The sequence below is a fragment of the Poecilia formosa genome, unplaced genomic scaffold, assembly GCF_000485575.1.
Source record: "Poecilia formosa unplaced genomic scaffold, Poecilia_formosa-5.1.2 Scaffold9, whole genome shotgun sequence".
Taxonomy (NCBI): Eukaryota; Metazoa; Chordata; class Actinopteri; order Cyprinodontiformes; family Poeciliidae; genus Poecilia; species Poecilia formosa.
In genome coordinates, this window is record NW_006799948.1 from 4,653,905 (window position 1) to 4,666,073 (window position 12,169).

A 12,169-nucleotide genomic window follows, 5' to 3' on the forward strand; every position below is an offset into this window, starting at 1 on the left:
ACATGTGCTATAAGTTTTATTGGATCATAGAGACTTAGTCACACTAGAGTGATCAAATACAACAATAAATGTGAACTGACTTCTGTGAATCGGAGAGATGTGTGAGGAGGCGCTCTGCATCTGCCGGGCAAACAGATCTGAGAACCAAAAGCCTGGGCTTCAAATCACAAACGCTCTGCATTGTTGAAGGCGATGCAGATGCAACTTACTGAATGTTGAAATCAACTTGCAGCATCGCTAATGTGATTTAGTGAGTTCAAGGCCTGCTAAACGCGTTCAGTTGTAGAGAGAAGTTTAAGCTTTTCACATAACTATTTGGCTAACATTGGTTAAATAAGAAAAGCAGTTGAGTCGAAGTTGCTTCCTGTGACAAAGTCTGTCACAGTAATGACATGTTTTTCTCTTAGGTTTCTGTTTATGTGAAAGACAAATGTTGAACCATTTCAGCAATCATTTATTGATTTGAAACGTTTAGGTCTGTGGTGCCGTTACTTTTTGTGTCATGAAATGAATAAAAATGGCAAAAAAATAAATAAATATTCAGAGGGGAAAGGGAAGGCACTTGATCTAGCTTCATTAACATTTTCCGCTACGTAAATCGCAAAACTTATTGGCACTTAAACTGTCATCAGAAGAAAAACTGGAAGCAGGAGACCGAATGGGCCGACGCGTGTGAGAAAAAAACGCCTCGGATCACAGCAACAAGCGTCAACAAAGGAGGCCAAACGGTTCCTCAGTGTTGGAGCCAGAACCACCCCCAAAGACTGGGCAAAGCAACGCATTTGGGATTTCATTTGTTTATTTATTTTTCCTAGTCAAGAACCTAATGGAAGTGATTGAGCATGCCGTTTCTTTTTTTTTTTTTTTTTTTTGCATTGATGCTAAATATGTTATAAAACGGACATTCAACACAAACATAAATATCAGGTTTATACTTCGTGGCAGTTCGTTACCAGGAAAAAAAAAAAAGGTAATCTGTTAACATCTAATTAACAATAAGTTATATTATTGCTCATAAAACATAAGCTCTTCTGAAATACTGCTTGTATGAAAGAAATTTACAGTTTGTAAATTTTTTGTTTGAAGCGATAGGGAGACAGCAGAACTAACACGTAAGCACCGAGTTGAAGCCGAGACACTTTCTGTGGAAAATGTCTTTATTTTTCACTGATACTGATACAGTCAACAGGTTAGCACTATGTTTAATCAGCTGTCTGATGAAGAAAAAAAAAAATCACAACACGTGACGCGAGTACGGTTTATTTTTAACACAAAATAAAGGAGTCTTTAAACCATTTTCTAAAAAATATTCATGAATCTGAAATCAACAGTTTCCTTATTCTTGCATTAATGAGACAAACTGTGAGAACTTCCGAAAGCTACTACTACTTCCAAGGACTACCCAAAAGAAACTCGCATGGTTCTACAAATCACCGACGTCTCACCCGCAACAAATGGACTTGCAGTATGTGAGGTTATTAGTTTTAGAAACACAAAACTACTTGTGTTGTATTTTTCTTCAGCAACAACCACATTAGTGGACCAAACCAGCACATTAGCTGGTCACACCTTCCTGTAAATTTTGTGCTTTTGTTCGATCAGTCTTTCTTCGTAAAATTAGTCCGCGACGGAGAAGAAAAGACTTGTGTTTATACTCTTTATTTGAATCTGTGTGAGTCTGTGCCTCTTTGTGGAAATGCTTGATCCCCAGAAAAGGCCTGGGCTTGTAAACAGCGGGGCTTTCTATTTGGGGAGGAGCGGACATCAGCAGGAATCTGATTCTGTTTTGTTGGGAGCTTTTCTTTTTTTTTTTTTTTTTACTTCTGCTGCAGAGAAACCAACACATATTTACTCACAGGCGCACACACACTGAACGGCATGCACACAGACGCAACACAACCCCAGTCTGAGGGCACTGCTGTAATTGGAAGTCTGATTACTCTAGAATAGTCCGTGTAGGAGGGAAAGAGGTGGTTGCCACGGGAAAAAAAAAAAAGTTATTCTTTGAGCCGAAGGATGGAAAATGTTGCATCAGTGAAGTTGAAGGAAGGGACTGATACTCGGAAATGGAGTGTGCCCAACACAGGAGTAGGCATGTTCCCACATTGTGATCTCGGAGCTCAACGATGACCTTGTGCTTTTTATCTGTGGTCTGACATCCAATCATCCTTTGCTTATCTGTCTCCTGCCTTCCCTTATACATCTTTTCATCTTCCCATCCCTTTCCATTTCCTCCTCCCCATCTTCTGATTCATCTCTGTTTTTCCCTTATCGGTCCATCTGTCCTGGTTCTCATCTCCCAGCTCTGCGTGCTTGTCCCTTGCCATATTTTAGCTCGCGCGCGCATCTCGCTCATTCCTCCCTGCGCCCAGCAGGAAGCCAGTAGGGGATTGATCTGATTGATTGGACGTACTGGCAATGTGTGACAGGTGCCAGGAGGTCAGATGAGTCAGTGCAGACAGACTTGTTTCCTGCTGGACGAGACGCAGTCCCTGGTTTGATCGTCAAGTGTCAGAGCAGCACTCATAGTAAGCAGTTTGCCAAAAGAAACCAAAAAAAAAAACAAAAAAACATTTGCTTAGAAGTTTCTGTGCACGCAGAGATTACATTTGGGTTTGAGATGTCTCTGTTCATATGCAGCAGAGGGCAAGAAAAAAAAGTCTTGAAACGAAATAGTAGTTTTAGCCTTAACCACATCTGCAATGTAAGACCAGCATTCCCCAATCATGTGCTTCTTTGTATTGTTCTTGCGGTTAAAAACCTTTTTGTAATTTGTGGGATTTTATGCGATAGACAGAGTTGGATCATTTTCAATTGGAAGCAAAAGGAACCAAATAAATAACTAAAAAAAAAAATAAAGCAGTCACCTCAATGTAATAGTCTGTTTGTAATTTAATCTCTCCATAAACGCAGCTTTCCAGCTGGTGGGAGTATCATGCTGTGGGGATGTTTTTCTCTGTCGAAGACGGGTAAAGCTGCTCATTGTTGATGGGAAGATGAATTGAGGCGAAATTAAGGACAATTCTGTGTGAAACACTGTTTGACTGGGGTTGAGGAAAAAAACAAACTTGCGGTTGTGCTAATACTTTTAAATACTGCTTTGATATCAGTTGTGATGAATTTAATTTCCCCCTCTGTTTCTTGTGTGACACTATAATGCACCTAATATGTCCACTAGAATAGTATTTTTACACACAAAAATGTTTCTTTTTTTTTTATAGTATTTTGACAACGTGTTGTACATCCTACCTGTGAGGCTTTAAGACTTTGGGAGAGGTATATTCAACAGAATAACAATCCTAAACAGAATTACAGTGAAATGGTTGAGATTAAAGCTAATTTATATGCTAGTCTGTCCTATTCAGTCTATTCAGAGCATAGATTTAAAATCCAGTGACTTTCTGAGTGGCAGATTTTTATTTGTTTATCTCAATTCCTCTTCTGTCCACTCCATGATTATGCACTACTTTGTCTTGGTCTAAGATTTGTGGATGTATGACGGCCATAAATACAGATAAATACTTTTTTTTAAGCCAATGGATTGAATCCAAGATTATAAAAAATGAAACGCATGCCTATGCTTTGCAAGATATTACAGATGCAAGTACTGCAGAAGGCCTTTTGTGATTTCACTTGCTTTCTCTATCCATATCATTTGTTCACTTTGTAGCTACTCCAAAAGGTGTATATATATATATATATATAGAAAAAGAAACTGCAGAGATGTTGCTGTATTCTGGAGTTATTATAGCGGTTAACTCAACCATCCATGTGTGCACTTCCTATTTTTGGAGATATTTTTAAAATGTAGAGAAACGTCCCATTCAGAAAGGTTCTATTTCCGTCTGCACATCTGACACATGCACAGCACTTCTTGCAGTACCTGTCTCAGTCCAAAGTGCTGACTTCAGCTAGACTGCCAGACTCCTGTGGAGAGAACAGACCTGCCGCTCCTCCATGCACACACACACACAGACACGCGCACGCACACACACTCTTTCTGTAAGGTGGGTAGGCAAAGTCAGAAGTTAAAATGCTGTCTTTACATATCGTGGTTTTAAAAAAAAAAATCTGCACATTGTTCTTTATTTATGATCGAAGATGGAGAAACCAGGTTTTTTTTTACGTCTTATTTTACATTAGTAGCTTAAACGTCTATACTCCCAGTGAGAGAGACCCTCCATTATGACCCAGACCTGAGCAAACAAAGATCTTAAGATGGCTTTTCAAGATTTAATATGGACAGTAAATATGTTGGTAATTAAAATAATTGTGCTTCTACTTGATTTATATTGGTTGTTTCTGTTTTACCCAGGGGACCGGGCTTGCGGAGAAGGCACTTTCAATGCGAATAAACTAGTCTGAGAAGTTGAGCTGGAGACGCTGGCCTCATGTTTGGTCAGCAATGCGACATTGTCTTTATTCTGTTCTTAAAGAAGTCCAGTTTTGTTGGGTTGTCTATTGAGTATTCCACTTTTAAATATTTATAGGTAACAGAAAGCAGTTTTTTGTATAAATACACATGTTTGTAATGATTTGGAAATAGCAGTTACTACATTGTCATGTTACCAGTTTAAAAAACAAACACAAAAAAACACAAAAAAGTAAACCATTCAAGTTTGAGCGAAGAGTAACCTGCCATTTTTCTGAAAATGGCATCTCAATAAAATAATTTCTAAGAGGAAAGTGGAGTGAGACGAGCGACTGTAATTTAACTGGGGTATACCTTAAAAAGCTGAGCAAAAACCTGAGAGCTTTGACAAACCATCATCTAAACACAGTGAATAAGGCTATTGCAGCATCAACCACTCACATTTTAAGTGATTGGGCTTGTTGCTCGCACTATAATCTTCTTCATTTTTATGTCCTAAATCAAGAAATATGGAGACAAAAGTTAAAAAAAAAAAAAGTGAGCACCAGGGAAAACCTAGGAACATCACGCTCTGCTACGACTGCATAGCAAAATGTTCACCCAAGAGACAAGCAGTGATAGAGAAATCTCCTGCTTGAATTTGAGTGAATAAACACAGATTTATGAATATTTGACAAGTGAGGAGTAGGAAGAAATGCTGTCTGAGAGTTGTTGGATGGAGACCTAATAGACCAGCATCCTACCAAGATATTTAAAACACTATGTGGCATTGTAACCTGCCTATATTTCACAGAAGAGGGAAATTTCTGTTTATGGAAAAAAACTGCAATTCTGGCAGCATCCATTACTTTTTGCTCTTGTTCTGACCAGCTTTACTACTTTGCACAAGATTGTGAACTATTTTTTCCCCCAATCCTAGAAGAAGCTACTTTAAATGAGCAATCCATGCAATTATTGTTGACAGAATCACTTCTCTTCCCATAACGAGTTCATGTTTTTGTTGTTGAATTAAAGTAACATTGCTGTGAAAGCAATGAGGACACATGCATTCAATTATCAACCAACCAATCAACTTTATTTGTATAGCACTTTTCGGCAACAAGGTGCTTTACATCATAAAAATACTAAACTACAGAGTCTTAGATTGCACAGCCAACAATTGAAATGTTTTGTCTGGAGGCATTATTACACATCAGAATGTCCATCAATGTTTCAAAATAAATTCTAAACAGGTTTGTTTTAAGTCTGGACTTAAAGGAACTCGGTGTTTCAGCTTCTTTGCAGTTTTCAGGAGGTTTGTTCCAGATTTGTGGTGCATAGAAGCTGAATGCTGCCGTTATCAAACTTCATGTTTGAAACCACAGCTCCCCTTTGTGACCTGGGTGTTACCCCCTCCTCTTGTGTCTGCTACAGTTAAATTCAATTATATATTAAACCGAAAAGACAATACAGACAATAATACAAAAGCAGAGTGAAGGAGAAATCCAATCGCTGTATCTTTATAAAATATTTTTGTCATATTGAATTAGACGTATGATGGACTTGGAATAAGATCCAGGTTTCTACAGTATGTAGGTGTTTTAAACTAGTTGGACTGAGCGTCACCTGAAGCAATTAACTTCAACGTGTGAACCGATACAGATATGCGGTTTCCGCCATCAGACGTAATCTGGCGTTTCTGTTTCTACTTGAAATCGACTTTGTGTGCATGTTTCCCGCGTTCTCGTGGCTTTAGCTCGCGTTACCCTTCCTGCAAACCGAGACCGTTGCTGTTCCTTTTTCTAATGCACCTCTGTGTGTCTTATTATCAGCAAATTATAAGCGGTTCCAGGCTGAGCGCCATTATTCGCTGGAGAAAGCTTCTCTACCCCAGGCTCGCTTCGGGACTGTGCAACAATTTTTTAAAGGGTGCAGGTTAGAGCTGTCCTAAATTTTCCAGCTAAATTTGACACTCCAAGACGTGCATCCTTTAAGGCATATTTTAATGGGAGGATGTAAATTTTCTTGGGACAGCTGTTTTGTGGGTGCTATGAATGATTCATTAGCATGCCCACAGAGAAGCTTTACTTTGGAGTAGGTCAGAAAAACCCCCCAAAAATCTGAACATTAATCACACCTTTTAATCTAAAATACAGGCTAAAAAGCCAGTATAGCTGGTGGAGTTCAGTCAATTGCATACATAGTCCAATGCTTACTGGCGAGCATGGAGCTCACACAAGCATGTGTTGGAGGCCAACACATGAATACACACGAGCTTAAGTCGGCGACTTCAAAGGGCCCGTGCTGCTGCGCCGCGAGCCGTGAACAAAAGCACGGAGAAGCAGAGGGCAGCTTTAATTTTAAAGCATGCGCTAATGAGGTTTGGAGAGAAAAAGTGAGTGTCGCGATATTTGGGGCTCCATGAAAATTATCTTAGTAACAAATCACTGGCAGGTATTCGTGAGAGGGTGAATGCAGGGGAAGGCTTTTAACGGAGGAACGCTCGCTAAGCCGGAGGGAGAAATTAATTTCCCACCGTGTGGATTTGTCGGGCACATAAACCCTCGTGTGTAGTCCAACGACACCGAATATTGTGCTAAGATTAATAATTGACATTGAGTTCGGGTCTCTTAGTAGCAGAGACACACTTGGCATAATCAGACGGAGACAATGCTGCATTGTGAAAGGAGGAATCATTAAAGGCAGAGACTCTGAATTCAACCTGCTTTTGTTCTTGGAGTTACAAGGTCTTATTTCACACTGTAAAAAACATAAATAAAACAAAAAAAAAAACTTGTTCCGTCGGCATAAAGACATGTAGATTTAACAATACCATTATTTCCCATCTCACTCGGCAGGGGGGCCACATTAGCATCTCCGTGTGCTCAAGCGCTAACGCCAGCATTAAATGCATTGCAAAATATGTGGATGTAACGGTGAGGGTGTGTGGTACTTATGCAGCTTTTATTAGAGGTTCTTCACAGATGATGAAAAGTTATATTGGTACAAGTGGCCAACAGGAGCGAGAAACCAGCTTTAAAATGCAGGAGTTGCAGCTAAAAAAAAAAAAAAGCACACAAAAATAGATAAGCAGACGATAAAAGGTAATAAATCCACATACACGACAACAGCAGTCGCCTGCACAATGCAAAGGAGCAGCGCAGCACCCCATAAAAAAAATCTGTAAAGCTTTGAAAACGAAAATGAGTGCATGAAGCCAATGGAACGTCATCAACCCGCTTTCTTGCATTAATGTGCTGCCAGAGTTGCAAAAAAATCTAGCATAACTGAAGACTCATAAATGGGTATTGACTATGTTGCTGTTGCAAAATACATCCTTATTTTTTTTCCAATTCATAAAGTCATCGACAGAAGCGGCTCCGGTAAAAAAAAAAAAAAAAAACAAACCCCCGAGAATGATGTTTAATAGGGTGATTAGGATTTTAGACAGAAAGCCTATCGGGTCGATATGATGTCTTGTTAAGAAATTAAATAACATGAATTTTGACAAACTGTGGAACCTAATAGACAAATTATTTTCATAAAAAAACACAATCTATATCTGCTAATTATATCTCTTTTTGAAACTCTAAGCAAGTCACAGAGTCTTGTTTGTATTGTTTTGGAGGTGTGGATTGCTTTGGGTTTTTAGCAACCACTGATGTGGATGTTGTAGCAACACCCACATCAGGTATCCAAGAAACGATGTGTTCAGTACCTACTTTCCCCACTATGTCTCGCGTTAAATGTTCAAGCATCTGCTGCTGACATCCATTGGACATCCGCTGATGTTCGTTGCCATCCTGCAACTGATGGGGAAACTTGGACATAATGTTCTAAAAATGGTCTGATCATGATCTACAGTCGCGTAGTCACTTCTTTATTAGCATTCCTCAAAGACCGCAGGGATTTCTAAGAAACTTGATAAACTGAAAGCGAGAATAAAATGGAGGGAAAATAAACCCTTCCTGCGCTGTTTTTTGTTTTTTTTCCCCTTCCCCCATTGTGTTTGTCTCCGTTGGGTTAGAGATGAAATGTTGCCGAGAGAAGAGTGCGTGGGAGGAAGGCAGATTAATTAAACGCTGAGACAGCAGAGTTTCACGTCCTCCAAGAGAGAGAATTCAATCTGAAGGCAGAATGCCTTTAATTGCCAACTACAAGGATTTCGTTTGGAGAGGTGTTGAACACACTTAGCATGTTTATCTTTACAGCTTGTAAAGTCGAGTCTTATTTTAGAAGAAGAGGAATCGTGAAAGATTATGACTCTGTGCAGGGGGCAGTCATTAAATATGATTGCCTCTTTTATGATGCAGGAGCATCAATTTTGGACCCACCTCCACTAGAGCACCACTGTCCTCCTATTTAGACTGTCATTGATTGGGATTGTATTCTTTAATTAACTTTTTTTTTTTTTTTTTTTTAGAACTCTGTTGAAGGCACTGGATTAAATTTTGCTTTATCTGTTGGAATGAAGTGTAATAAACCACATTTTTACAGTTTGTATTTGTGATTAATTTTTAAAACTGTGATATTTCCCTTCTTCTTCACAATGGTGCAACTTTGTAGCCCATTCTGCGTATTGCCTTTGCTTATTTAGTATTCTACATTCCACCGCACGGACCAAATTTTGATGTTGCAATTATAAGCAACGGTAGAAAAAAAAAAAAAAGAAAAGTCTCGCTATTACTATCTGGTCTATTTAGAAACATTTAGCATGTGCTTTAAAAATGTTTCTAACTTAGAAATAAGAAGCAGGAATGATTAAGTCTGTTAACATAGGTTAGAAGCTGTGGATATTTTTTTTTTCTTAGTATTTGTAGAACTGGTGCATTTTTCAAAAAGTAATTTGTGAAGTCAGGAAACAAGGCGACCTCAACCAGCCGCAGCTTTCTTTTTACCTTAAGCCGACCCCTTCATGGAGGCTGCTGGTGACCCGCCGGGCAGCTCATTCCCTTCGTGTCAAGTGAACATCGAATTTTTATTCAGCCCTTTAAATATAAGCGCATCGCGAATGGGGATTTTTCAGCAAAGCTGATTTATCCTGCAATAACAGCTTTATTTGAAGTAAATGAAGAGGAATTTTGAATAAGCTCACATTAGTTTGCCCAGCGTGTGATGTTATGCCATCAACCGATAATAAATTATTCAATTTGTGCACAATCAGCCACAGCATGAGCCTTCATTTATTGAGAAGACAACTACTGCTTTGGGTTAAAACTAAAAATCGATTCAGCCAGTGTCTCTAATTGATTGCTCTAAATATGACTGATTGAGATTTAATCCAATGACAGCATGCTGGCTGACAAATAGTGTATTTACTGCTCGCGTTATTGGAATATCTCATGCCTTTGGCCATCGTTCTTCATATGGGGAAGAGTTAGGCTTGGGAGGGGGAAACAAAAAGATTCCGATTACACTGTGTACACAAACTTAACATTTTAAACCAATGCTGTGCTAAAAAATATATCATGGAAAATTAAATGCATGCATCTTTTTTTGATTGGTAACAGCTTTTCACCACCCACAAGCAACCTTAAAAAAAATGACTGATTCTTGTTCTCCATATTTTTAATTTTGTTCCAATCCTGTGATGCTTAGCATCTTTTATGAGTAGCTGACATTCAGATTTAAGAAGCTGCTCTCTGGCAAAGTTGACCTGAAACTTGTGTGTGTGTGTGTGTGTGTGTGTGTGTGTGTGTGTGTGTGTGTGTGTGTGGGTTTGTTCGAACAAACTCACTTCAGATGGCTGCTGGGGTTGATAACACAAAATAATTATTTGATCACTTATATTCAGATGTTTTTCATGCAAAGCTGCCATTGTTAAAAATGGTTATAAATAAATGTTGAAATATGATGTAACCTATTTTATAACAAGTTTTATTTGTGGAGGAATATTTTTTTAGAGACTCAAAGATTTATAGTTAAACAACAACCAATATAATCTCAATAAAGATAAAATATAATAGTATTTTTTGCGATTTTCTAAAAGTGAATTCTGAAATCATTGTTGGATTCAAAATGACTTTCAGTGCATTACTCTGTAAACGTTGCCTTAATAATGTATCATGTCACACAAACACTCATTGCAAGAATTTGAAAAATAGACTTGAAGAACCATGAAGCCAGTAGCTAGTGGGTCCGAATTCTCATAATTTCTGGGAAAAACACAATAGTAACGGCAAAAGCAATTTTTACTTAAAAGCATGGCTTCATCAAATGAGGATATTTGTTGACAGAGACTAAGTCATGCCAAGACACGATTTAAGGTTTAAGGTGTTTTTTTTAAGGGAAAAAATGTCAAAACCACCTTTAGACGTTCAAATCCCTGTTCTGCCTGAGTGAAACGCTCCATCGAGACGATCTACTTAGAAAATACAGAGATGCTTTTTCATTCCGAGTTGAGCCTCATGTTGGGTTGGGCGTTTGGTGTTTATGGGAGGGGTTGGATGATGGGGCGTCTGTGCAGCTTTTGTCACTTTTGTAATTAGCCTTGAGAGGCTTTTAATTTGAGGCTAATGAGAATTTGTTTTAGCAGTCATGCACTCTGGTGTGTGTGCCTGCCTGGGTATCAATGTGACTGTATGTTGATTAAGGATTGCGATATAGTGAAAGCGACAGACTGTACAGATGTTCGATAAATGGGCTGGAACAGGCAGGGAGATATCAGTCACCCTCGCTTTCTGCACTCACACAGGGAGGCAAGACGACAAAATAAAAGGAACATGAAGACAAATGCATTTTGTCTTCTGTGGAAAACAATTCCTTCTCCTTTCTTTGATTGGAGCTAACAGTGTAATTCAGCAAAGCCAATTACAAGGTTTGAAGCTTTAACATATAAAGTCTGGATTAGTGTTGGACTGGTGTGTGTGTGTGTGTGTGTGTGTGTGTGTGTGTGTGTGTGTGTGTGTGTGTGTGTGTGTGTGTGTGTGTGTTCGCATGGAGGCGTGCGTCTGAAACCGAGGCAAAAAAGGACAGGGAAAATTAACAAACTAGCAAAGTAATGCTGCACATTGTGAATAAAATAATTACACTGAGCAAAATGCAAATGAGCTGATCATCAGTTTGGCATTGGCAGAGATTTTTCCAGATGTGTTTGCTCCAAGGAGGACAGGAATCACGATGCGAACTCTTGTATGTTTCACCTTTATTGACGACTGATTCCTGTCCCCCGCCCCCATGCAAACAGTGGCTTACATTTATTGGTTTGAAGCTGATTTTTGTGAGTCTCCGCTCCTTTTCCTTCTGTCAGTACTGCGATACCTTCATTGCTTTTTCTGCTTTCTGCACCTCCTGCCATTCTAACCATCCACTGTTGAGACGTCGACAATGAGGGCTTTCAACCAAGTTTAGAACTAACAAACTGCATGATGCGTCCAGACAGGATTGACCGACAAGTGTGGAACGAAGAGCAGAATCTGGTGATTGTAAAGTGAAAAGTGGATTTTGTGTTGTTGTTTTTTTTTTACCTAGGTGGTGTGTGTATTGCCCAGTCTTTAAAGATCCCAAGGGAGCCAAGAGTGGGGGAGTTTGATAAGATCATCAGGCGACTAATGGAGACCTCCAATGCCAGGGCCATCATCATGTTTGCCAATGAAGACGACATACGGTTTGTACTTCGCAATTTTATCTATGCACCTTTTTACAAAGCCGTTAATTACAGGGTCTTGGAAAAATATCCGTTCCACATTTTAACATTAAGTGCAGATTGTCTGTGAAGGTGCCATAGGTTTGTTGGAGAACATTAGTGAACAAGCTGCATCATGAAGACCAAGGAACACACTAGGCAGGTTTCTGAGAGATTCTTTTCAAAATTCCCCA

The 12,169-nt window shown here is 39.1% G+C and overlaps 1 protein-coding gene across 8 annotated transcripts in view; it reads left to right on the plus strand.

Annotated features, from left to right (window-relative positions):
• grm8a (glutamate receptor, metabotropic 8a) overlaps positions 1-12,169 on the plus strand; it is a 255,278-nt gene that overhangs the window by 168,380 nt on the left and 74,729 nt on the right. For all 8 annotated transcript variants that reach the window (XM_016664539.1, XM_016664552.1, XM_016664554.1 and 5 more), the window contains one exon: positions 11,822-11,957. In XM_016664539.1, the coding sequence (XP_016520025.1) occupies positions 11,822-11,957 (136 nt within the window). The remainder of the gene's footprint in view (positions 1-11,821; positions 11,958-12,169) is intronic.